Here is a 27990-nt window from a genome sequence, read left to right on the forward strand (position 1 = left end):
GAGTTCTGTGAAGTGTATCCTACACAGATGCAGTGGTAGGGTGGAGCTGGGAATAGAGCATGGGCAGAAACAAGGGTTTGGGACAGGGATGAGAGAGAAAGGTGGCATTAGCCAGCAGTGTGCCCAGGTAGCCAAGAAGGCAAATGACATCCTGGTCTGTATCAGAAGTAGTGTGGCCAGCAGTACTAGTGAAGTGATTTTCCTTCTGTACTCAACACTGGGAAAGCTGCACCTCAAGTCCTGTGTGTAGTTTTGGGCCCCTCAGAAGAAGAAAGATGTTGAGGTGCTGGAACAAGTTCAGAGAAGGGCAACAGAGCTGGTGAAGGGTCTGGAGCACAAGTCTTATTAGGAGCAGCTAGAGGAGCAGGGGTTGTTTAGCCTGGAGAAGAAAGAGGAGGCTCAGTTTGGGGGGGAGACCTCATCACTCTACAACTATCTGAAAGGAGGTTGTAGCCAGATGGGGATTGGCCTCTTTTTCCAGGCAACCAATGATAGGACAAAAGGCAATAGCCTCAAGCTGCACCAGGGAGGTTCAGGCTGGACATCAGGAAGAATTTTTTCACTGAAAGGGTGGTTAAGCATTGGAATGGGCTGCCCAGAGAGGTGGTGGAGTCATCGTCCCTGGGGGTGTTCAAGAAATGATTGGACATGGCACTTAGTGCTGTGGTTTAGATGCCATGATGGTGCTCGGTCAAAGGATGGACTCAGATCTCGGAGGTCTTTTCTAACCTTTATGATTCTATGATATGGGACAACATGACACTGCAGCTCCAGGATAAGAGACCAGAATTACTCCTTTCTGTGGCACTGAGGGTCTAAATCAGCTTAAGATGATATTGCACTGTCCCCTCAAAGGCCTTCATGAGCCTGTGATGTGCACAGAGAATGGAGAGCAGCCTAAGTCATCAAGATACAGTTATGTAGGAGATAGGTATCCACCTAGAGCAGGTGTTCTCAGAGATAATCCTTCTATGCATAATTTTAGTGTCCAGCCTTTTCCATCAGCTTCTTGGCCTGTGTGCCTTCTCTTCTGGTGTTCTCTTCTGTAGCTCCTTTGGCTTCTTTTACCTGTCTACCAGTGTTAGCTAACAAGCTTCTCCAGCTTCCCTAAGCCTCTTGAATTCTCTTTCTCACTGTTACTTACATGTCTCAGCAACTTGCTCTCACAGAAATTCCCTCATCACCTTTATGGTCTCTGAGAATGAGAGAGGGTTTCTTTGTGTGCAAATTAATAAGCTTGTGTAAGTAAAATCAATGAAGAGCAAGGCTACAGCAATGCAAAAACTATTATTCATTTACTGGACAAGTTTTAGTGCTCATGCTTGAGGGTATGGTGGTAACTATGTTAAAAATGCTTGGAACATGGAAACTAACTGGCTGACACCACTGTTTCCCATGAAGCTTTGCAACCTTAAATTGGTACATGTGGTCATCACGGCCCTTGAGCCAGCACAATCAAAGCCACTGCTAAGTTTACCATTGGCTTCATCAGCTAAGAAACTGAGTCCTAAATTCTGGATTGTTCAGGAGCGAAAAGCCTACCTCAGATGTTCCTGAAAGAGATCAATAGTCTTGTTGGATTACAGCTGCACAAGTGTGGTGCAGTCTTGAAGCATGGTCATATACTTCACAGGATCTGCAAGTTGAAGGAACTGAGGTCATCTAAGTCATTAGCTTTATTTGTCTATTCTAAACCAAGAATGTATTACCAAGGGTGGATGGATGTTGTACAGGCACCCATAGTGGAAATTCAGTCTACCTGAAAAGCAGACTCCTGATGAGCATGATATCCATATTTACTGAGGGTATGAGTGGTCTGACCTACTCCTGGGTTTGCCCAGAGTAGAGCTCCTAGCTGTTTATGTTATTAGAGGCTTTTAAGATGATATAAAAGAGACTCTCAGTACAGCTGGGTTAGGCTTCTTTTTTTATTGATGGATCTACTCTCATTTTTATCAGATATTGATGTCTTCCAGTGTTGTAAATACCTGGAATTTCCCTGTGTAGGCAGACCTTTGTTGTAATGGAGTTACACTGAGGTCTGTAACAGGTAACACCAGATGCAGTTACATCAGAGACCTCCTGGTGCCGTTTCAGCACACTTCCAGCTCCTAGATGCTAGGAAGCTGGTAGGGATGACTGGGTTGATTCCAAGTACAAAGCAGAAAAGAGGAAAGTCTAGTGTATGTTGGGAAGCTTATATTATGTTTCCAACTCATTCAGAGTCACTGTGCTGGGAAGCAATTTATATGGAGTTGCTATGTGAAAGAAAGTTGTATGTGTTCAGAATGGCTATATGTATATATAAGAAAGGTAACTGCATATGCCATAGAATTGTGTATCATTAACGTGTATGTCTTAAGCAATTTTTATTGGGGTATACAACTGTCAGTGCAGCTTTAAAACATCCTCCAAACTTGCTGTTGCAAGCACGTGGGCTGGCAATTTATTTATTAGCTCCAGAGGGAAAGAATTATATCTTCAGCAGACAGCTGATGAGTCTTGGTACTTTTTTTGTAGCCTAATTGCCCTTCTTCTGTAATGACTAACTCTCATCCCACCCTGTCCATCCTCAAGCTTTCCAAGTGGGGTACATTCCTTCTTTTTAAACGTTTTGAAATGGGCAATCATAGTCTGTCATCCTGCAGACAATAAATTTCCACTGACGATCCCTGCATGAAAGAGAGAAAAGAGATCAGTATTAGTGAGTCAGAACTGCAGAGGATGCTATACAAGTAAAAATAACTTTATACCAGGTATTGTGGCAACAAAAACATCTGTCTGCCATTAGCTGACCTTTGAGTGCTTTGTGTTTTCACGGGCTGGTAGTACATTAAATATGTCTGATATTCTTTCATGCTCCCTTACAGGGCAAGAAAATCGGTTCTCTGAATAATTATGCTTCTGAGTATCCCTCAGAAAACAATGACTCTTGATGGTGATCAGTCCTAAATTGACTCTAAATTAGAGACCAAGAGGAAAAGGATGGTTCTGTCAAAAGTTGTTGTCATGTGATATATTTCTTAGGAACGTGTAAAAACTAAAATACTTGCGTGATTTTCAAGCCATTTCTAAGTGAGGAGTTATTCATCCAGCAAATTTAACTTCTTTCTTTTTTATATCTTTCACTACTAGGTCTTCTAGCTAGTGTCCTGTGTTACAGATTTGAAGGAATCAATAGTGAGAGAAATTAAATTCATTTCTCATCCTTGATCTCCACAAGTCACATGTGAGGAAGAGTAAGCTTTATAAGTGTAAGGAGAGTTCATGGTCTTCTCAGTTTGTGAGTGGTGGATGCCTGTGTTCTCTCTCAGGAGAATGATATGAAACATACTAACAATTTTTAGTAGGAAATCTTACTGAAGCAACAGGATTCAACAGTGGAGACCTGTGATTTAGTGTCCAATAGCTGCAACATTGGCTATTTCCACCTTAAACAATAAGCTGCAAATTTCCACCTTAGTTTATTGTGCATTAAAGGCATGAGTTCAGGGAGAAACAGTTCCCTCCCTGCTGTGGAGGGAATGTTGAATTTAGGCTGCTTATTACTGGCTAACGTGAATTTAGATAAAAAGTTCAGTCCTTGCAGATGGCAACTGCCATTCAAATTGGTAATGGGTAGTACTCCAAGAGGTTTCTGGAAGTTTGGATTCTGCTAATAGTGATCTCCTAAACCCAAGGCATGGGACAGGTGATGCTGCTGGCATGATTCAGTAGGAGCCTGCTTTTTGAGGCACCTGCACAGTACTGGTTTTTGAGAGAGGGAACTGGTGCCAAATCTGCTGCCTCTCAGAAATGTGCTGAGACACCTGAGCCCAGATTTTGCTATTAACTGTGCTTATGTGGTTTCATTGACTGGCCGACTCTATCCTGGAATGAGATTAACTCGACTCTTTGTAGGTATAAATTTTCCCATTTCAGCTTTCGCTAACTGAGATTTTTTAATTGGAAATATACTATGCCACTTCACCAGTTTATGCTGAATGTCATTTGGAACTGGGTCTGTCTCATGCTTCTTAGCAAGTCTGATTTTATATAATGTTTGAGTTTGGTTTTCTTTAGATCTTTCCCACATGTTTTGTAATTGTAATTTCCTCATAAAACTGTTACCAAAGGTTAATGAAATGCAAGATTCATTTTTAGGTTTATTTTAATTCCTCATTTAGACTATGTGCATGCTCTTCAAAGACGGTTATTACTCTTTCGGTCACTAAGCTGCCAAGAGAGATAAAAAAATAAAGAGGACTCATATGTGGATTAACAGGATTATACTAGTCAAAATTAAGGTCTGCTAAACTAGCACCCGTTGTCAGAGGGACTTTAGTTTTAAAATCTTAGGTCAAGTAATTTTTCTAAATTAGAATATTGTAAAATTAAAAGTAAAGTTCTTTAAAATAAATGTATTTTAATCACCTGAGTTAATAACATGCTTTAAAATATTGGAACAGAATTATTTCTGAAGTTTTCATTTAAGCTTGTACTTGCAGACACTTTAGCTTATATGCACATGGTTGATACATTTAATGGCTTGTTACCTTTTTTTTCCTCATTAATTGTGTTTAAAGTTAAGCATATACATGTCCAGCTTTTCAGGATGCAGATAATTACTTTGTACTATTGCTGCTGTGTTCTTAATTCAATAGTTATCATCCTGTTTCAATTTGTAGATCCCTTACAAATTTACCAGTGGGGGTATAGATCCCATCAGGAATTTCCCAATATGGCATACTCTAGAATATATCTGAACTTGCCTTTACAGATCCTTAACACCACTTTGTAGGTGTCATCCCCCTGAGCTGCTAATTCCATGCATTTTCCTTGGCTTGAGGAATCAATATTGAACTGTCACGTTTGCATTCCAGATCTCATGTGCTCTCAGATTTAAATTTTTGATGTATAGGGAAAATATCTTTTATCTCCAAATATTGTTGAATAATCTGTTTCCAATCCAGTTAAAAAATTCTGTGAATTCCTATTCATATTGAGTTTCACAAAGACCTCTTTATTCATATGAAACTTATTAGGGACCTTATATACCCTATAATTTAGCTCAGCTGAGCTTGGTAGATGTCCAGCTTGTCCAGGCATTTCAGATGCACTTACTGCTGGAGTATCTGGGTCTCGATTTATCTTTCAGTGATGATGTCTGAGCAGTTGAGAAGTAACTGGCTATTCAGATCACCCAAATAAATGGAGCAGAGAGCAGTTTTGCAAAAGAAATGAGCTTGTGACAGTCTGCATGTGCTACTTTTATACTACATAGCAGAGGACAAGCTGTGGCACCTACCAAGCACGCCTGGTAATCCCCACCACCCTGTCCAAGCTACTCACTTGCAGGTTGGGCTGCAGTGAACAGTGAATGTTCCAGTGGTGTTCTCTGGGCTTGAGAGGCTGATCCAAACTTGCCACAGCAACACAAGAACGTTCCACGAGGAAGCCATACCATCATCAGTTAGCACATTTCAGGGTTCAGGCTGAAGCTATTTTGTTGTTTGTTTCTTTGGGTTTAATTTTGGAAGGTATTTTGCCAAGGGTTTACTATGTGGGCAGTTTCAGTTGTTTACAGCCTGCCTCACATGCCCCATGTCCTTCTCTGAAACTTGGCTGTATCAATCTGTTGAACAAAAGATACTCTCTTTTCCTGCAAATGTTCCCTTACTTATGTCCTTAGGTCATCCCGTCTGCATCAGTGTTACCACCACACTCCCCAATGGGTTCCCAGGGATACTTCAGGTCTCTGCTAATTTTTTCCAGCTGTTTCTGTCTTGCTTTATAGACAGTTGTTTTTTCCTTTTGACCCATTTAAAATGAGACTGGAAAATGTAAACATTAACCACTTCTGAGGTCTGTTCTCCACACACGAGCAGGTAAAACCCCTGATGATCAACAACAACTTGTTCATTCATTCCTGATACATAGGCATGGAAACTCACCGAGAACAATTACAGAAAAGGAGGTGGGAATACCACCATTCTAAACTTTCTGCATCCTTTGCCACAAACATCACATGCTGTCTCAAATATCTGTGTATCAACAATGACCTCAGTGATGCAGTGCCTTAGGGAGCAGGAAGGGAGGATGTGATTTCTGCAAGTTTATTCAAAAAGTCTAAAAATACCTAGCTGTTTGAAGTGATTGGGAAAGCTTAAACTGCAACACCTTCAGAGGCTTTTTTTTGTGCTCAAGAACATCACCCATCATGGACTAAATAGTATGGACACAAGTTTAATATGCTTGAAAATGAAAGGCAATAACAAAATGTTTACACAGACATGCTGCACATCTGCATGCTCCTGGCAGGTTGAGACTTGAAATAGCTTTTTTCTTCTGTTCTGCCTCAACCAGCTGCAAAGAACCATTTAGGATGACAAACTTTGCTGACTCTTGTGAGCATGCCACTCAGGAGGAGTGTTACAGCATGAATTTGAATTCTGAACTGGGATAGCAGGAGTTTTTTTTCACGTCATACGCTTGGCAACACAAGTTGGCTTTAGTCATTCTGGAAGCTGAGGGCCAGAGAATTCACCGGCACAGAAAAGTTTTCTAGTGTGAGATAAAACATTTTCTCTGTAGTTTTCACCTGCTAATACTGCGTGTAGCCAGACTTGGTAGACCAGTGCAGCACATCTTGTCTTGCTGTCTGTGCCATGTTTGATAACAAATGCTGTAATATACTGGACTGAGGTGTCTGATAAATGACACCAGCAAAGAAATAGCTCACAATTGATGTATTAGAGGTTAGTTCAAAAGAATCAAGATGCCTCTCCCACAGTCAGGTTCAGTGACTGCTTACACTATCCATAAGCCTGCTCTGTAGTCCAGGGCAGATGGCACTGTCCAAATTCTAAAGCTTTGCAGTTCGGCACAGTAAAGAGAGAGAGACATTTCTATTTAACTGAGCAGAAAAATTATGCGTTTATTTGCCTGACTGCAACTTCAGTAGCCATAGGGCCTCTCCCAAGAGCATTAGTAAATGTCAAGAATTGACCAGGACTGATCAGAAAAAAGTAGCTAACTCGTTTTCTGGAGAGGGATCAATGTGCACTGCATTACCTTAATTCCTGGTGTGGCCTCAAATCTGTTAGAATTGTGTTCAAATGTATTGGGCAGTTTACAGCATTCACATTGCAGTTTGTGTGGTCTTATCTTTGCTGACAGATTCCCTGCTTATTTTCAAAGAAAAGCGGACCAAAAGAAGTCCCTTGTCCCCTGAAGGGACAGGGTGTTCGGGCTGTGTTTTTACCGACCTCAATGAAATCTACTCCAAATAGAGGTACTTGAGAAACAATACTGAAGGTCTGTTACACTTTGTGGAGCTTAGATTCACCCAAACCTCCCATTGCTATATTTTTCACTACTCAGATGGACATGACAAATGATCCCCTTGAGCATGAAGATGCCTTGTTCCCAATACACCACCCTGGACAATGAATCTTATGACTGTGAACTTTGGTCCTCAGAAGTAACTAGCCTGATGCTGAGTACCACAGCAGATAATGTGTAGCCATGCATTGTTGGGGGCAAATGGAAAAGAAAGACTTCTAAAAAAAATTTTCTAATAAAACAAGTGAAAAGCAAACCTGTCCACAGCAGAGAAAGTTGTGGTTGCCCCACGGATGTAATAGTCATAAGTGTACATCATCATGTCCATATCTTCCCCGTAGTGTCCTGGATATTCTGTTGTTAACCTTTATATTAGGGAAAAAGAAGATAATATAATTTACTATCTTAGAGAAGAATCCTGTTGACTGAATACAACTCAATTAGTAGATTTTTCCTGCTTTTTAAAAAACTCTTGTTTCTTAACAGCACCACAAGATGCAGTCACCTATGAGATTGCCTTTCTCTTCTATACAACCAATTCATGTAGCTATCTGAATAAATTTCAATAACTTTGGAACGGTGAAGAGCACATTGTATACATCTGCAGATCTGGGATAAAAGCAGCCTGAACAAGAAGGTAAAGCTTGTCTACTACTTATATCTTTATTGCAGGGTTTTGCTTCAGCCTCTTGTGAGTCTGTTTGGTTTGTTGTTGCAGAGTGCAGTAAATGTTGCCAAGCCAAACAGCTACAAGCATTTATCCATTTATGAATTATATTAAACGCATGTGGCAATTAATCCATTCCTTTTTGCTGTTTCCATTTTCCGCCTAATTTATAGCATAAAAGTATGGGCCTGGACAATATTTGTGCAGTGTATTTAATCTAAAAACCTCAACATGCTTCTGCAATTATTAATCAAATTATGATTACTGCTTTCCTGGGAAATAGGGAAGTAATACTGTACTTCATTTTACAGACAGTGAACAGATTCAGGAACAGGCTGGGATCACAACCAGTACTTTCTGTCAACATTATGTTACAGGTCAGAAGTGGAAACTTGGCACTCAGTCTTTCCTTGTATTACACCATTTTACATAGGAGTTGCCTGTGGTGGTGTGTCAGCTTCACTCTGAAATAGCAAAGGGAAGAATCAGGTTCCTTGTAAGGGAGATGCTGTCCCCATGGAAATAAACAGCTCAATTTCTATTGAGATTAATGGGATGAAGGCACCTTTACAGAAATTCTGACAACCATTTTCCTGACTGAATCCAGCCCAGCAGCAGTACTTGAATGATGCTTGAAGGTGATTCCAGCACATCCCACCAGCACCCATGTACATGTTTACATTTGGTTAAATCAATGGAGTTTAAACACAGGCTTAAATATTTTACTCACTAGGAATATAGTTATTGGGATGGTTTTGAATTTTTATAAGGAGGTGCTTTGGGGTATTTGGAGCCCAAACCAGTAACTATTGGAGTACTCAGAAGCTGAAAGTTTACCTGAAAACTGAGCTACTTTCCAGGTAATTTTCAACTTTTGAATATGAAAGAAAAGCATCATTCAGTTGGAACATCATTCCTAACAAATCATTATTTCTTGACAAATGAAAAACAAGCCCGAGTGTGAAACTCAAGTATGGCCTTATAAGAACCCTAAGTCTCACCAGTCAACTTCTTTGAGCGTATCTCATGCTTGTGTCCCCTGTACTTTGACCATGGCAATTGTCAAACACATTCTGAGTTATACTGCAAGGACACCCACCCCAAACTGTGTTTCAGAAGCAGAAGATCAGATCTGGTCACAGCATCTGTTGTCAGAGCTTTGACTGAGGACAGATGGATTTGCAAAGCCCTCTCAGTGCTGTGCCATTGGCAAGAAATATCAGCAGAATTTCAGGGTTCATGCAGACAGCTGCTTTGGACTAGGAGAAATAGAAGAAACCATGTCCATTGGTCCCTCAACCAGAGTACAGTCCCCATTTTTAGTTTACTAATTTGGTGCCTGATAGCAAATCTTCAAAACTATCTGGGTCCTAGAAGGTTTTAAAATGTTGTATCAAGACCAGCTATGGACCATGATTTAATTTTGCCTTCTCCCATCAACTCCAGATTTTGGGGCTTTTTAGGGCTATTATTATGAGAAAACACTAAGACGTGTGTTTATACATGTTCCACCAGTTGTGTTTCAAAACATCTGTTTGGCACTCAGCAAGGAAAATGTTCTGTGAACTTGACCAGCAGTGTGTGCTGGGCAGATGAGGCAGTGCACAACACAATGTTAAAAAGCTGCTTCATGCCCTACTCAGAAACAACTGAGAGTTGTTTCTTTGAACTTGTTTCATGAGTTTCTCAGTTGAACAGTGAATCTGATGACAAGTTTCTGAATTGCTGTGAAGGGTCTCACAGACCTTTGGCAGAAGCATGCAGTGTTATACTGAAGTGCTATGAGAGTGTTCATTTAGCTTCCCTCTCTTTTCTTTCTGACTGCTGTCATTTCCCTCTCCCTCTCTACTAACTTCTCCACATCACCATTGAGTCTCTTAAGGCTCCTCCACTAAAAAATGTTCAAAAAGCAAATATATGCAAATATCGCAAATAAACGATTTGGGGACTTGAGCTGCTCTGAAGTGTGTCTTGTTACATAGACAGATGCCTACTGACTCCTTTTGTTCTGGAGAGAAAAATTATAAATAGCGCTACGGCAGCAGTGTTCAAGTTCACTTGAGTCTGTGTGGTCTAATTCAGTTCTCTTTGATGTTTGCTGCACTCATTTGTGAAACTGTTCCCCTAAACCAATGCATCTCAAGGTCAGCTGTCTTGCACTGTAGCCTTTAGAAGGAAATGCAGTTGATTGTCCATGTAGCAGGGTTCTGTGGTGTGACCCAGCCCTTTAATATTATCTCCATTTTTTGAATCCTGGGGGTAATTCACACAAAATATGTGGACTGAGAAATGCTCTAGTGTTTAATGCAAACATTATTATCGAATGCTCAGCTGAAAACATTGTGTGTTTTACTCACTAATGCATATAAAATGCATATCAACTTGTGAACCACCTACCAGGGCCTTACAGACATGTAATTTAGTTACAAACATGGTAGCATTTGTAAGCTAGATGTGGCAATGTATAGTTTGTACCTGAGAGGAGTCATGAAACCAGGGAGAGACACTTTTTGCCCTGATTAGTGAGGGCCTGCTCATGAGGGTTTAGATTTCTAAGGAGTCCAAGCCCAAGGGCAAGACTTGTTTGGGAAGAGCCATCCACAGTAACCTGCACAGTGCCTTGTAAGCACTTAATGGCACTGAACTCATAACAAAGAAAACTTGGCTAGGGGAGCAGTGAGAAGCTTAGGAATTGCCAAGTGTTCAGACAGAATTACTGCTGCTCTTTGGGGTGATACAAGTTCTCTAAGACCAAGCTGGGGTGCTTGTGGTGCCTGAGCAGGTATATCACAAAAGGTCCTAAAGAGAGACTTGCAAAGCAACTGTGAGAAAACGTGTGTTATACGGATCTTAGACCTGGGCACTGAGTAATTTGGTGCCAAACATATGCCAAGGGGCGTTTGTAGACCCTGTGCATGGGCTATCAGGGTGCTTTTAGTGGAATTGTCTGTTAAACCCAGATATGCACATAGCTTTTAAGTCTGGGGAATGACTTGTAGGAGAGAAAAGAGTACAGTGAGACCTTTAACAAGTGGTAGTCTTTTCAGTCTGTATGATCTATTTGCAAAAAAATAGGGCTCATGAAATTGCTTTTCAAATCCACTTAAGGATAGTATCTGGTGTTTGGTGTTTGATAGTTGGACGCGAGACTTAAAGCACTAGTGGCATTGTCCAGAGAACATAAAGCAGATAATTCTGTGTTAAAAACATGGGAAAAAAGTCTTGTGAAAAGGGATGTAAGTAGTTTGGCCTGTGTGGGGAGTGCAGGAATTGCTGACAGAAAAAGGTATTTTCATAATTTTTTTTAGCTAGTATAGATTTGATGTGGAATGGTTTATTTTTGAGTGGGTTGCATCACCCCTCCCATCCCCATGTTTTTCTAATGTACTTCATTCTAATCCTATAAATCTTGCTCGGGGTAGGAAATGTATTGAAAAAAGGCATAAAATCTTCAGGGTTACTGTTGTTTTTATTCTAGCCTGAAAATCGCCGTGTTGTTTATTTTCCATGGTGAAGAATTGCTATGGTAGAGATTAATAGAAAACAGAGTTACTCATTTAGCACTGAGAAAAATGTTTTGTGCTAATTTACAGTGATCCATGGCACTCTATTAACAATTGACTTCAGAAATAGTTATCATGAGTCTATTTTTTGCCAACAAGAAGATCAAGTCACAGCAGTCACCTTATTAGTATGTACAGCCTGCTCATTTAAGAAGTAAATGGGAACTGTGGGTATGCCTTGCCTTCAGATATCAAGCAGACAAAAGAAACGAGTCTTTTAAAATATCAGAGACAGTGGTAGAGCTCAGAGTTTCTTTCTCCAGCTGCTGAATATACTTATTCCCTGCTAGTAAGTACATTTTTTTGAAATGCCTACACTTTTCACTTCTTATGCAACTACAGTGCTAACAAGATGAATGGCTCCTCTTTAACCTTTATTTTCCTCTTTGCTGTTGAACTGTTCCTCTGACAATGCCACAGCCAAAAGAAGCAGCTGTCACATTTCAAGAGGAAAAAGAGCTTTAACGTTAACTTTCTGAGCTTTGAGGACAAGGAGTGTCTCCTGAACGGCCTTACTGTTTCACATGTTATTTACAAGGCTTCATGAATGTGGCTCTCCTAAAGGTGAATTTTTTTTCAAGAGCCATGAGCCTGCAAGTTACATTCAGTGAACATGGGAATTATAAACCTCTTTAATCAATTCAATTCTTCCTCCAGCTGGAAGACAGAAGTCATCTGCCTTCAAAAAAGCATACAATGCTGAAAAGCCAAAGAAGGTCTTAGTAAGCTGGCTACAGACATTCCTGAAAATTCTCCCAGCATAGATTGCTGGGATGCCAGGGAACTAGGGTTGTCCTGGAGCTCCTCTAGAGATGACCAGTTTTCTTGTGTGGCATTGTGATGTGTGTTTCAGGACTGAGTTCAAGCTTCGGGCTCTAAGGTCATAGATTCACCTAGACACATCACTGCTCCCTTCTGCTTGTACTTTGTTGTACTGAAAATCACAAATTCTCACAGGGCTGAGGAGCCGTGAGGCTGGCACAGTGGGGCCACAGTTCTTCCTCAGGGCCTACATGAGTTAGTGCAACACAGATACAAGCAACAGCAGAGAGCTCAGGGCAACCTATGCCTGTTCCTCAAGAAAGACATGCCTGAAATAACATTAGCTGGCTTTCTAATGTTAATCAAATGTGTTTCTCCTAAGATGTCTGTTGAAGATGGCCCTGGAGGTCAAACTATGAGGTTGTATTTGATGAGTTATAGAAACAAAAAAACAAACAAACCAACCAACCCCAACTCCCAACCCCAAACTGTTAAATACCTTAAAAAAGGGAAAAAAAGAGGGGAAGGGAATTGGGTTGCCCAGAACTGCATGTTTCCACTGTATCTATTCTGAGTTCACCTCCTGGTTTGCATCTCTGCTATTGGTTATCTCTGAGAAACCTGCATAGGATCACATCAGTTTCAATATGTCTTGTGTGGCAGGTCGAGTCAAGAGAACAAATAAGTACTTTTAAACCCCATGACTCTTGGAAAATGTAATTGTTGCCTGGACAATGTCACCATGACAGAGAGCAGCCACAGCTCCAGACAGACCTTCTGGCATTTGGACTGCTGGTTGTTTGGAGAGGGGAAATAGTCATAAACAGTCTGTGCAGACTTGGGGCTGCTCAGTGACATGTGTTTGCTTTTGAGAGTATGGAGTCAAGCTTTCATTTCTTGGCAAAGAAAAAAGTCTGAACTCTAATGGGACCACTTAGTGACACTGTCTCTGCATCTGTGATGGATATGCTTCCTTTAGGGTGCAAATCAAGACACAGTTTATTTTATTGTGGTAGCAATCCCTAGCCAGGTAAAGTAATAGGAGCTTTTCTGTGTCCTGTGAGGAATGTTAATTATTTTCAGTATGTTAAAAATTTGCAGAAATCATGCCAAGTCTTGTCATGATGAAGAAGGAAACAAAGTACTTGTAAAAAAATTTTACAAAGCAAGTGCAAAACTACGAGACTGGAAAAGATTAGTACATTTATTTATTATATAAGCTTACTGTACAGGTAAACTAGAAAAATTAATTGTGAGATGAGCTGTGAAACAGAACTGTTGGGTTCTAAGAGTAAGGATATAGATTCTACCAAGTAAAATCCTTATGCATGTATTTGACTTTAACTGTGCTCTTAGGCAAAACATTTAAGTGTGGGTTTCAGTCAGCATGCTGATGTCATAAATCAGTATTCCAATAAGCATTAGCAGGTCTCAAGAAACACAGGAATGTTCCAGCTGTAAAAACCAGGTCAAATTCTAACAAACCATTTGCATAGCTCATAAACATAAGGAAAACCTGCCTTTATTCATTGTAGGGAAGGCCAGCTCACTTGGGGAGGAATGTACTCCTGAAATTGAGGAGCCAAGAGAAACCACACATAAGGATCAGCTGCTGCTTTTATATTTGCCAGAGAGCCCTCTGTGGAGAAAACTGGAAGAGGACGGGATCAAATACCCAAGGTGAGAGCTAATTTGAAACAAAGAGATTTTTTACACCTCAGTATTGTCAGTTTTCTTAAAAATGCCTTTCTGCCCATATTTAAGGATTCATACTTAAAGATTCATTGCACATTAAAATTTAAGGCTGCTGAGAAATTCTGCAGCTCTGATTGTCTTTGAATATGGATTTTCCATGGTCATACATGATCCACAAGGCTCTACCATCTTTCCATATTTTCTTGATACTACTTTTCCACATAGTCATATACCGATTGCATGCAAATAAGCTGCTTCAACCAAGAAATAGGAGTCAGTAGCATGTTAATAAACACTCCTCCACAGTTAGTTTATTGACAGCTCGTTTCTGGAACAGAAAAAATGCCATTGTAGGTTGGGGCAGAAACTACAATAAATAATGATACTATATACTCACACATTTTTGTTGTGTCTTATACGCATATACATTTTGAGGTCTTACCCATGGCCCAGAACTGCTTTGCAGATTGTTTGGAAAACATATTCTCTCTGTCAAATGCATTTTAAGCAGAAGTGTGGAGTGTGAACAATATCTTGTGACAATAACTTGGAAATGCCCATGGAAGTGAGTGAGATCTCCTGGGCTCAGGGAATGGGAATTTTAGTTGCTGTACACTGAAGTTTAACAATTCAGCCCAGTCACATCTGTAGTAGTATAAGTGGGCCTAAAGGATGGGGTTTCACACTACCCCATTGCAGTTCATGTTGCTCATATATAAATAAGCATAACATAGTACTCACCCAGAGTATTAGTGCACTGTCTTGGCAGGGTGAAGGAAATAAAACAGGAAAGAAACAATTCCCAGAGACAACTGTTTTGGAGGGTAGAGTTTATCTGCATGATGTGGATCCTCCAAGCAAAAAAATCCTCCTGTGTGGGACCCCAGGATAACTGCTGGAAAGGGACCTCAACAAGTCTCTGCTACAATCCTCTGCTCAAAGCAGGCTCAACCACAAGGTCAGACCAGGCTTCTCAGGCCTTTATTCAGTTCAGTCTTAAAAAATTCCGAGGAGCCTCAGCGAGCAACCTGCTCTACTATCTCACTGTCTTCATAGAGGAAAAGATTTCCTTTATATCCCAGTGAACAGCTATCCTGTCCTCAAGAGTGTCAGCTGCTCTCTCCAGTTTGGAATCTTATGCAAACTTGGTGAGCATGTGCTCTGTTTCCTCGTCAAGGTCATTGACAGAGATGTTAAGCAGGACAGGTCCCAGGGCAGACAATTAGTTACAGTTCTCTGCTCCTAATGGGCACCCAGGCAGGGTATCCCCCTTTAACCACTACCTCCCAGCCTGTTAAACCCATCTAGTTGTATGTCCATCCAGATTGTAACATCCTAATTTGGATAAATGCATGTGGAAAGAGCTTATATCCACCTTGCTAACTCTAAAGGCAGAATGAAAGCGTGAAAGAAATTGTAAGGAATATATTGTAAGGAGACACTTCAAGAGAGTAAGGTCAAACAAGACTCTCAAGTAGGAGAAACTGTATGAGATACTCTCCAGGCCAAGGGTGGATATAGGAGTGTCAAGATAGACCAGTAGCTTGAACAGAGTGAAGTGGGCTCCTGGTGAGTGACTGATCTGGTACTACATGGTACAAGATGGTTTTATAATGAACCCATAAGCACAGACTATGCACCAGAAGCTTTTCACAAGCTAGGTGACAGGTCTTTCCAGAAGTTCTGCAGTTCTTCTGTTCCAGAAGAATTGTGAGCATGTGGGATTTCTACCCTGCTTAGAGGGAGAAACACTTCACCTGCCTTTGAAATGTTGTCTTTTCTGCATGGAACTGCAGCTGAATTGCATAAGGCATTCTTTTCCAAGCATAAAAATGGAGTGTTGTCACTGTTGGAAACAAAAGGACAGTATAGGAATTCATGTGCAGCTGGGATGGAAACTAAAGACTTCAGTAACCCCAAACGTTTACATTAGGATTTGCCTTACACTGAATGTCAATTTGCAAGGCAGAGGCAAAGCTGTTCCCTGTTGTCAAGACAACGTCTAAGGGAAGCAGAACTGCCAACAAAAGAAGTCAGAGAAGATTTCTCTTGTCTCTCTGAAAATACATGCAATATTAGAGGAGTAAGATAAATTGGAAGAACTGCTTAAAAGTCAGAGTGAGTTTCCCTCAGAGGGAAGAACCTGGGCAGGTATGTAAATAAGCCCCCCAGTAGAGAACATTCGTAGGCAGTGTCGGCTGGAAAGAAGACAGAAGAATGTTCAAAAGAATGTTCAAAGACTTTGTTACAGAGTTTCTATATTTTGAAGTCTTTAAAAATAATAATAATAATAATAAAAACATTTCTTTTCTTTCTGGCTGCAAGTAGACCGAAGGATGAAAAACAAGGCACTGCTGTTGTGTTTGGCCAGTAGCCAGCCAGCCAAGTAAGACCAAGGGGCATCTGAACAGTCTGTATGGATCTCAATGGGAAGTTACTTCAAAGTTGAGGTCTGGAAACCAAGATTCAACCACAGATTCCCCCCCCCCTTTTTTTTTTTTTTTTCTTTTCCCCTTAAATGCAGGCAGATTATTCTTTGTATCATTAAGAATTGCTGAATTTAACCTGACTGTAACCCTGGAGCATGAAATTATGAGTTCTGTTAGACAGAATGGACAGGAGCAGTATGAGCTTTCTCTACAGTCTGCTACTGTCTTCGGTCTTAATTTAGAGAAACCACACCTGTAGATAGATCAAAGATTAGGATTTGTAGCTCATTTTTTCCACAGCCCCTGTGAAGTTGCCAGCACCAGTTGTCATATTGTGTTGAGGTGAGACCACTTTTTTTTTTAAGGTTTATGATCAGTAGTTTGACTTTGGTCTTCAAACAGCCTTGAGAGAGGAAGCAAGTTGTATGCACTACAAATATTTTTTCTGAGGTAACAGGTCTAAGTTCACTCCTGTAAGTCATCGTGGCACAAATGTATAGTGCAGAGATGCTCTTACTCCTGTAAATGTGCTGGATTTATAATGGGAAAATGCCATTTGACTTTGGAGACTTCTGTCATGGTTTCCAGTATAGCCAGGTACTCTGTTGTGCTGTTCATTGTAACTGTGCCCTCCTTCTCTTCCCTTAGCCATAGATCCTTACAATCCTGTAGCAGACTGGAAATAACGTGCTTAGCCCCATAAAACACCATTTACTTTTCTCAGACAAGGTTTTTGACAGGCCAAGGAGCCAGAGACATTTCTAGGGATTGTTGGGGGAAAGAGGTTCACAGGTTTGGTTTCTGCTTGAACTCACCAGCATGAATATGGGCATCTCCGGCTATAGCGGCAGCAGTAAAATTGCCATTCACGGTCCAGCACAGATGGAAAATACTGGCTCTGGAAACCAGCCACCAGCCCATTGTTTGAGCAGGTTTGATACCTAATGACAAGGGGAAAGAAGAGAACACATAGGGAAAACATATTAGATTCCTTGAAAGTTTCAAGCATTTCTGAAAACAGCATTAAAAAATTTGATATAGTGTGGAAGCTAAGGGTTTGGCTTTGTGCTGAGAAGCACTATTTGCACTTGCTGTGTCTTGAGTAACCATTTTGTTTAAGAAAGCAACAGTAGTTAACTAACATCTAAACATTTATGTTGCACTTAAAACTATTTAAACTTGTTTAAAGTATTTAATCATTCTAGTATGCTAACCAGGCAAGAAGATTGTTCTAGTGTTAATATTCTCAACTGTTTACAAATCATGAGACTGACTTCAGAATAGTCCATTAATATTTTTGTCTTTGACTGTTGGTATTTGAGGAATTGGGCTTTACTTAAACAATCACTTCAACTGCTTATCTATTAAAAAAAAAGGACTCTTAGAAACTATTTCATAAGAGAAGTTAATTTATTTTTTATTTGTTTGTTTCACAGCTACCTGTCTCCAGGAGAAGGGACTCTTAAATAAAAATGTTTAGGCTTGTGATGAAATCATGATTTGATAGCAATCACATAAGGAAAACTGAAACTCAGATTTTACAAAATTCTAAGACTCACATAAATTTTATGACTGGATTCATGCTTTCTGTGTACTTGGGAATTCTGTCATACATGTGAATGCCTTCAAGTAGAATAGACATAGATCTCAAAGCTTCTCTGTCTGCAGACCCTTCAAGCACCTGCACGCTGTTACCCAAAGTAGTTCAAGTGATAATCCGTTTGAATAGTTTGCTTCTTGGACGTTAAAGACAAGGAGAACATGAAAATAGACAGGTCATTAATTTAGCTATTGAGTGTTCATTCTCTCGAGCACCTTCCTAGCCTCCGTGTTTCCCTATTGGGAAAATTACAGGAATTTAGTGCCTTCCATTTCCTTTCCTTTCTTTTCCCTTCATCAAGGAAAACTGGCAGCCTAGACCTGCACCTGCAGCAAACCTTGTGTGCGATACCGTAAAATAGATTACAATTATATATCCAAAAGACACTTTCAGAGATAACTGTAGGATTAACAAACACCAAAACTTTCCCCTAGTTTCATTCAATGACTGTAGTTTATTCTAAAGACCTGAAATTCCCAGAAGAGAAAACACGTCATCTAGGAGGGTTTGGTGTTTGAAAAGTCATTCTCTTGTGCATACAGGTGTCAGTGCCCACAAAGAAACATGAGGCTCAAGTGTTTGTATGCAAAAGCTGAAAATCTGATCAATTTTGACCAGAGCAGGGACGAATTCCTCTGCCTAACTTTTGGCCTCCACTTTTGAACCCAGGTGTCTCTTCCCTATATTCCTTCCACTGTGTTCTGTTGTTCAGACAAGAATATTTACATTTGTTTGTATCCCTGCATCTCCCACATGTCTAGGACCACACGTACTTGCTGTGCTTTGTGAGACTTTTTCAAGGACCTCGAGAGTTAAGTAGTGATGGGGACTCTGAGTTGCTATGGTATCACACCAAGTAAGGCAGTTTGGCTCTCACTCAGAGAATTTCAGCAGGCCTTTGATAGGAAGTTGCTCTGATTTTTGGCACATAGGCCATAGGAACATATGGCTAAGACTCTGTGTAAACATATTGGATAGTTGCAGATGATTGGTGTTATCCTGGTGGAAGAATGGTTGATACGCAGAAATACAGGAATCGGTTGTACCTGTTGCAAGATGAGCATTAAACTGTGTAAAATAGAACCAAAATTGTGCCTCTTCATCTTCTTCTGCCTCCCCATCCCTTCCCAGTTGCATGCATTTGCATGGCTCAAGTCCTTGTGCCCCTGGGAGATTTTCTAGCTCTTTTGCGTAGGTGCAATAAGGAGAGCATTTTGTTTCTCCATATCCTTTGCATTTCCTCTCAGAGGCTCAGCACTGCCCTGCAGTTTGCTCATTCCCACCAATCAGCACCTGATATTCCTGCTCATACTTGTCTTTATGGAATGTTCTTCCTTCTTTTCCTACCTACTCACATTCAGCCTGGGAAGTTCTGCCCTCTTTCCCACTGTCTTTGCCCTACAATACTTTTTATTTTCTTGACACCTCTACTAATACAGTCCAATTTTGATGGAAAGATTAATTTTGAGAGAGATGTCACTGATGGACCCTTCTCTCTAGAGGGAATTGAAACACAAAGCTAGCTAGAATAACACTCGTACATAGGTATTTGGGCATCAGACTTTAGGGAGGTTTGTTTATTTTTGCTCCTGATTCTGTATTGTCAAGATAAGTTTTATTAAAAAAATATAATTGGAGTTGCTTTAAAAATTAGTTTCTTAGATGGAAAGTATAGCTGGACATAAGTAATGTCTTAGAATTATATATAAAATAAAATATAATTATATTTTATTTTGAAATAATTAATAATAAAATTTGAAATACATATTTAAGTTCATGTCCACTTCTCTCTGCTTCTGTGTCACCCACAAAGATGTGCAATCTGTTATTCAAGCCCAATATTTGGTTCAGTGAAAGAAAGATAATAGTGATGTTGAAGTACTTTTTTTCATCTTTAAGGTAACATAACAATTTTTTCTTTGATCTTTTTAATTTTCAAGTAAAATCCAAATATTTCTTCAAAAATGAAGAGATAGTCTCAGAAACTGAAGTGCTTATTTGTGAGCTCATATAAAATATTTTCTTCTCTTCCTTTTACCAGTTGGCCTCTTTGCTACAAGCATTAAGTAATTCTTCAGGGGAAACAAACAACCCCTCCCCACACACCTTTTTAGTCAGATGCTCTGTGCACCAATCTGAAAACAACACTTAATATGTGAGAATTTTTTCCTTCTCTGTTGAATTCACTACTCTTGTCACAGCAAATCCTGCAAGCGAGTAGGGTGAATAAAAACTATTGATTCAGGAACTTTGATTTATGGCCAAGTCAAAAAAAGCCTTTCTCACTAGACCCATTCTGTAGCACTTTTGTTATAAAGGATAGTTCAGTATTCAGAGTTAATGTCACTGGATTCTCCTCACTCATGAAATCTCTGATATTGCTAAGAAGAGAGGAAGAAACCTCTTAGAATGTGAATGCAGAAGAACATGAGAAACCGGCTGGGACTCTGTGGGACTAAACTTGGTTGTTTTCTTTTTCTAGTTGGCTCAAGTTGCAATGCACTAAGAGTTGCCTTTTGGATCTGGTACTGGGAGAAGAGGAGGTGAGCTGGTGAGGGAGTGGGAAAATTGGTGGTGGTGAGGGTCAGGTGCTCTTGAACGGGAAGTTGCCCTTCCCTTGTCTGCAGCTGTTGGAAATGACTGCAATGTTTCATAGAAAGTAAGTAAACTATATAGCCTTATTCTGGCAGGAGTTCTGTGTAGTAAAGGGATATGGTATCTGAGACTTTCCTGGCCTGCTGCAATTGCTGTGTAAAGCCTCTCCTCTGCCGAATCTTCTTCTGAACCGGTTAATGAGTGTTTTACAGCTGAGTTCTGTCACAGCAAGCAACCAAAGCGTGCATCCATGTTACCGATTTAATTCAGGTCAGGACTGCTCTCGTTGTTCACCGGTGTTTATCTGTGAGATCAAATTAGAGCTGGTTTGAAATAAACCTGCTCAAAATGCATATGTGGATTTTGGGTCCGTGCATGACCTGTTTCACTCTACAGATGCACTTAGATTGTGCCACATTATTTGCAAACGTTGATACAGCCTTAGCCACCAAGTTTGTACCCAACTGACTGAACAGTTGCCTGCCAGACTGAAGACAACTATTGCTTGCAATAGTATAATTGTTTTGAGCAATGGCACCAGTTATGGTGACACTTCAGAATTATGCCTACATCTTATTATTGCTCTCTGCTAGACAAAGCCCAGAGTGCTGTGCCTGCCAATGCTGATGCTGTGTGGTAAATCTCTCTCTAAGGCCCCCTATCCCTTGAAACATAAGCAGCAATTTATCGTGAGGATGACAACCCAAAGAGGAAGTCTGTTCACTATAAACCTGCTCAGAGAAGCCCAAGTCAAGGTGCAGGAAGTGCTGCTGCTAGAGCCTATACTGAATTCCTGCTGCACTGCTCATGATAGTGCTTGGAACAGAGCTCCCTGAAGCTCTCTGAGCCTGACACACAGCTCAGTAGGCACTGGGTCATGCTGCATTGAGGGCAATTTGTGCCTTACAATAAAGCACCCTGAGAGCCATTCCATGCCCCTGTGGAGGGGAGGCCCTATACTTCTCTCCTGAGTTATTTTTATGGAGTATAATTTGGTTAATTGCATGATGGGAGACTTATATAAGAGGCTGAGAGAAGTCTTAGGACACCTGAAGCTCTGGCACTCGGAGGGAATGATTTTTATGACTTCTGCATGTTTGATTAGGCCATGTCAGTCTCCACTAGCCACTTCTACTAGGTGTCTTCACTATCTGTTGTGGGATGGTGAGACATGTCTTGACTGCCACATTCCAAAGACAACCTCTATAGCATCCTCAGCAATCTTTTTCTTTCGTTTAGGGGTCAGTCATGATTTATTTTTTTCTCCCTGACTTAAGGGAAGGCAAGACCCTGTTCACCCTGACAATTTCTTTTTGACTGTAACTGATGAGGCGCCCTTATCTACAGAAACACTCCTCTTCTCCTCAGATGCTCCCACTGGACTCAGTCCATTGCAGCTGTGCTGAAAGCTTGTAGCACTAGTCCTTTAACATAAACCTAGGGCTCTGAAGAAAATTAACTTGTTTGTGTAGATAGCACAAATGGGAGCATTTTGAAAGGGCAGCTGGATTAGTGGGTTTGGGTAATACAGCCTCAAATTTGAAACGGGATTGGTCAGATTGAGAACAGAAGCAGTTCCTCGCAGATAGGCTCCTACAGACACTTCCTTTGTTCAATAGTCTGTCTTCGCACCTAGTTTGTGGGCAAAGGGGAGTGAGAATGGGAGTGGAGACAGAGGATCTAGATATCTGTTTTTTCCAAGTCTCATCTAAACACTTTCTTAGAAGTCTAAACAAGGAAAAGATGCAATAAACGTGGGTTAAACAGCACTTGGCTGGAAAAGTTTCTGCTCCGTGCTTTACAGCTAACTGAGGATATGGCATGGTTTCATCTCTATTATATGGTGTAAAACAAACATTTTTTCCTGGAAGGAAGAGTTGCTTTTCTTCATTTACAAGCTTTTGTTTGTTTGTTTGTGTGATCCCTGTCATTTGGCTTGATAATTTTCAGGCAAGAAAAATAGTTTTTCCCTAAGTACCCTGTTCAGAGACTGGTCTATAGAGGCAAATCTGTAGTACTCAGCAAAGCAGTGAAGAGCAGTCTCACCTGCAATCACTCAGACCTTAGGTGGTGAAATATTTATAAAAGGTCACGCTTCCTCCAGTACAACTGGACCTAAGAACATAAACATTGTGCTCCCTGAAAGATGGATTCTTTGAGATGTTGCAGCATATAAATGTTGCTGCAGAATCAGGGCATGTGTTTCCCTACTCCAGACGTGAGTACCAAATTATCCAGGAACTGGTTCTGCTCCCAGTTGTTCTCTCTCTATTGAATAGCATCTTGGTTAGCAGATAGCCTCTGAAGGACTAAGGTGTTGGGACAGGTTCAACAAAGCTTTTGTACACGTACTTAACTTTAAATGTGTTCACTGATTAATGAAGGTGAGAGTGTATCACTGGTCACCTGATTCAATTGATTGCCAAAGTTTCCCTATGAATCTTGTAACATGTTCACAAGCTCCTCATGAGCATTCAGTAAAACACAAAAACACGTAATCTCTTCAGAAGTGTATGTGCATATATGATTAACTTCAGGGATGCATTTGTTGAGTGAAACACCATAGATATATTCTGAAATGCCACTAGGTAATTCTAGGTAACTGTCAGAGGAGATTGTTCTTCATGAGTCTGCTTGTGGAGAGAAATGGGGTGTCCCAGAGAGCAGTTTTTAGAGTACCTGTTTCTCTCCATTGACCTTGGAAGGAGGCAAAGGTCATAAACTAGGCATTGTGATTAGATGCCTAATGTGAATCTATGTCATAGTCCTCTTTCTGTTAAATAGGTTTTTTAATATCTGAAATATTCAAAGTCTTACCGTTTAATTCTCTACGTTCATATAATACCTAGTGTTAGTGAGGGAAGCAAACTTACCAGGAAGCTCTGTCAGTGGTTCCCTCTTGCCTCCCAACTCTCCTATCCCTATGCTCCCCATATCCATTTCTGCCATTTCTCCCCAAGGACTAAAGGAAAAAGAAAATAATCTTTCTTCTCTGTTTTATATTCCCATTTCATTTTCTCTCTTAAGCTTTTCTTGGTTTGTTGTCTTTTCTAAAGGAACCTCTCTTGGGTTTGGCTCTGCTGTGCAGCTGCACGATAGTCAAGAATGGCAATTTGTGAAATGCCATAAACAGAATTTGTCAAAGGTAATTTTTTTGATGTTTCTGCCAGACTAGAGTTTCTGAGATATGGCTGAGAAACTGGAGGGAATTCAGAGAAGAGCTGTAGACATGATCAGTACTTGCTTAGGAGTGTTGGAATATAAAATTTCCAGAGGAGAACTAGAAGAATGGTGATGTGTTCAGCCTGAAAGCAAAAGCATGGGAGAAGATGTGTGGGTGAGGGAAAGGCATAGCTGCTGCCTATTATAAAGTTAAAGAGACTTTACAAAAGGATGCAGTGAGCTTTTTCACATTACTCAGTGAAGGTAAAGCAAGGAATAAAAAGCCTTGATTACAGCAGAGCAGCAGCTTTTGGTACCATCTCCCATGGCATACTCCTGGAAAAGCTGGACAGGTGCACTCTTGGCTGGGTTAAGAACTGGCTGGATGGCCAGTGGTGGTGAGTGGTGCTCCATCCAGTTAGTGGCCAGTCACTAGTGGTGTCCTTCATGGATCAGTATTGGGCCCAGTCCTGTTTAATATCTGTATTGATGATCTGGATGAGGGGATCGAGTTTACATTAGCAAATTTGCAGATGACACCAAGTTAGGTCAGAGTGTTGATCTGCTGGAGGGGAGGAAGGCTCTGCAGAGGAATCTGGACAGGCTGGACTGATGGGCCAAGACCAAGTCCATGAATGGACCAAGGCCAAGTGCCAGGTCCTACATTTTGACCACAACAACCCCATGCAGTGCTACAGGCTGGGGACAGAGTGGCTGGAAAGCAGCTCAGTGGAAAAGGATCCGGGAGTCCTAGTTGCCAGCAACTGGATGTGAGCCAGCTGTGTGCCCAGGTGGCCAAGGCCAATGGCATCTGGGCTTGTATCAGAAATAGTGTGGCCAGCAGGACCAGGGAAGTGATTCTTTCCCTGTACTTTGCACTGGTGAGGCCACACCTCAATTCAGGAAAGAGACTGAGGTGCTGGAGTGTGTCCAAAGAAGAGCAACAAAGCTGGTGATAGGACTGGAGCATAAGTCCTATGAGAAGTGGCTGAAGGAGCTGGGCTTGTTTATCCTGGAGAAAAGAAGGCTCAGGGGACCTTATCACTCTTATAGCTGAAAGGAGGTTGTAGCCCAGTGGGGGTCAGTCTCTTCTCCCAGGCAACCATTGACAGGACAAGAGGACACAGTCTTAAGTTGCACCAGAGGAGGTTTAGGCTGGACATTAGGAAGAAACTCTTCACAGAAAGGGTGGTCAGACATTGGAATGGACTGCCCAGGGAAATGGTGGAGTCATTGTCCCTAGAGGTGTTTAAGAAAAGACTAGACATGGCACTTAGTGCCACGGTCTAGTTGACATGGTGATGTTTGGTCATCGGTTGGACTCAATGATCGTGGAGGTTTTTTCCAACCTAATTGATTCTATGATTCATTGAAATTTTAGCAAAAACTTGTCAGATTTGTAGTTATTGGTGGTACAAGCCATTGAATCTCCCTGGATGTGATATGCAAGGTGAAACAAAATAGTGTGAAATAGAGCTGAAGAAAGAATATTACAGTCCATCCTACAAGGATGGGAAATGAACTATCAAGTCCAGCAGAGTGCTGTGTCAGCTGACATGAGAGTGATATATTGCTCACCAACAGATTGGTTTGTTGGGAGTTCAGCAGGGAAGAGAGCTGGCCAAAAAGGAACTAATGGTACAGATGGTGACTCACATTTGTGGTCCTACTTGATTACTGAGTGAATGAATCTCTTTAGAATTGGGGATGGCTCCAAATAGCATTGAGCTGCGCATGACGGAGAGAGAGAAGAGAGGCAACTATGAGAAGTAAGAATGCCAAGAGAATAAGTAGGATTTTCAAAGGTCCCACAGGCTACATCTGTGCCATCACATTCATTTGAGGTTTGAGTCTGGACTTGGACACTCCAGGCTGTCTGCCTGCTGGCCAATACTCTCACTGCAGTCTGGGATGAGACTACTGAGTTCTTGGGCAGCAGCAGTGTTGGCATGATGAAGGATGTTCTGGCTTAGAGCAAACCTCTCTCCATGAAGCACTGTAGATACAACTAGCTCAGCCCTGGGTGCAGAAAACTAAAAACTGGAGAACCCAACCAGACACAGCTTTATGGAAGATTCAGGGAAATAGCCCAAGTGACTAGGAGCACAAGTCCACCTTTGCAAAGGTGTATATGTTCCCTAATCACTTTGGTGATCTCCCCTCCCCCCCAGAATAGAGGAAAGAAAGTAGATCTATGCAGAGTAGACATGTAAGGATGTTGGACTAGGAAGGTGAGCTGAGGAAGATGTGCTGAAATAACTCCAAGAGCTAGGAAAGAGAGAGAGAAACAGAGTTAAACACATTGAAGAGGGGTTGGAAAAGAAATACATTTGAAAAAAAGATAGGGTTTGTTATAGGAAAAAGTATAGGCAAGAAACAGGACAGCATGGAAGGATTTTTTTTTAAGAGGTGAAGGAAATGAGATTCAGATAATACAGTGTGGATGCAGTCATGCTAAGCATACAGAGCATGGCGAGGAATGGTTAGACAGCAGAAGAAAATGCTCTGTATAGACTTATGTGATATCCTGTTTGCGAGAAGTGAACTTGAACAATTGCTGCCAGGGATTTTTAGAAAGAGAGTAATAATTTTATTTTGAACAAAACAAAGGTCTAATTCAAAATTATTATGAAATAAGTAGAAATTGCATCAATGTAAAAAAAATGAAGTGTCATCCAGGATTATCACATTGTCTTCTTTCTCCCTGTTTTGCAGTCCTCCCCCTTTCTTTTCCGTTCATATTCCAAAATTAAGTATAGGGTCAGTCTTTTTTTTTTTTTTCCCTTAGCAATTGCATCAGCCATAGGCATGTATCACATGGTAAATGAAAGATTATGAATAATTCAGAACAAAATTTTGAATCATTTAAAAAGCAGAAACTTGACATCTCATTGCTGACCTATTCCTACATAACCAAATCTACAAAAAATCACGTTGCAATTTCTACAACAAAACCATTTCAAGCACTTGAAAATATTCCTGCATGCATTTCATTCTATCCAAAGACTATTTCAATCTCAGAGTTTTCCAAAACTCTGTTTCACATTTCATGAAAAAATAATCAGGAGATAATTAAATACTGGGTATATGCTGTCCTCATATGAAATACTACACATATTTTCAAAAATTTTTGTGATGTTTGCCTCCAACATTGATGGAAAACATAACATGTCATTAACCAGTTAAACTGACTGTATTAGGGAACTAACATGATCTCCTGCTATCATCATGCACATACATGTATGCCACCATTATCGCTTGTTAGTGTGGATTTTTGGCTCCTGTAACAACAGCACAACTAGTAAATAGCCTTTGTCTATGCCTAAGCCAAAAAGCTTAGCAATAAAAACAAGAAGGAAAAAGCCAGTGCAATATAGAGATTATTTTTCCTGGTGATAAGAGCATGACGATGGAATAAGGAGTTTTAGAATTTGTTCCCCAGTTTAATCACTGATTCAGTGTGACTTTTCAAGAGGGGCTTTATCCTCTCCTCACTGAGGGTTCCTAACTAATTTTCCTTATCTTTGAAACAATAGCAAGACTGACCCACTTTACAGCTGATGTTTTGAGTGACCAAAGGACATGGAGTTTGTAAAGCACACAGCAAGAAATTGCTACAGAGAAGACAAATGTGATGCTGATCACCTTCCATGCATCATGATTAATGAGTCTGAGGCAGTCGTTCATGGCAGTGAAGCTGCTGGTTATCATGGCATTAATATGCATTTACATTGCTCTGGCAGTATTAGAACCCGCATTCCACAGGGGTTATCAGGGCAGTGCCCTCCAGGGATGGTTGGGGGTATCCTACCATTCGGTTCCTGCCCTGTTGATCTCTTCCCACCAGCACTCTGTCGGCTCACCGAGGCTCTGGGATGCTGGCATGCAGGCATAGTTCCACAGTCTGTCAGAGCCTTCCTTCTTGCTGAAAACACTTCTGACGGCCACGATCACCTGCCCATGTGGGCACTGGAAGTTAAAACCCTGCCGATACACATTGACCCATTCATCATTATCTCCATAATTATAGGGACCATAGTAATAGTCACTGTACTGGCCCCATGCCACAGTCACCAGAGGCAGGAACACACAGAGAAGGACAAGGTCCATCCTGAAGATGTTCCTGGCTTAGAAATGCCCCGCTGGTTTGTTGGGCTGGCCCTTTTATATTGCATCTAACATTTGGCTTCCAGA

General features: G+C 40.9%; 1 protein-coding gene and 1 long non-coding RNA gene across 6 annotated transcripts in view; one reads left to right on the top strand and one right to left on the bottom strand.

Moving 5' to 3' along the window:
- LOC135409162 (uncharacterized) overlaps window positions 1-27990 on the top strand; it is a 275200-nt gene that overhangs the window by 127239 nt on the left and 119971 nt on the right. For 4 of the 5 annotated variants that reach the window (XR_010428042.1, XR_010428039.1, XR_010428044.1 and 1 more), the window contains one exon: window positions 13851-13995. This is a non-coding gene — a long non-coding RNA (uncharacterized LOC135409162). Of the gene's footprint in view, window positions 1-7077; window positions 7274-7809; window positions 7961-13850; window positions 13996-27990 lie in introns of those variants that run through there. The other variant, XR_010428040.1, reaches the window with a different exon arrangement.
- On the bottom strand, window positions 1911-27953 carry DPT (dermatopontin). Its single transcript, XM_064644348.1, has 4 exons — window positions 27608-27953; window positions 17255-17380; window positions 7581-7688; window positions 1911-2672 (listed from the first exon to the last, which is right to left on the bottom strand). The coding sequence occupies exons 1-4, from the start codon at window positions 27904-27906 to the stop codon at window positions 2606-2608; spliced, it is 600 nt and encodes a 199-aa protein (XP_064500418.1). The 5' UTR covers window positions 27907-27953; the 3' UTR covers window positions 1911-2605.

Source organism: Pseudopipra pipra, chromosome 2 (genome assembly GCF_036250125.1).
Source record: "Pseudopipra pipra isolate bDixPip1 chromosome 2, bDixPip1.hap1, whole genome shotgun sequence".
Taxonomy (NCBI): Eukaryota; Metazoa; Chordata; class Aves; order Passeriformes; family Pipridae; genus Pseudopipra; species Pseudopipra pipra.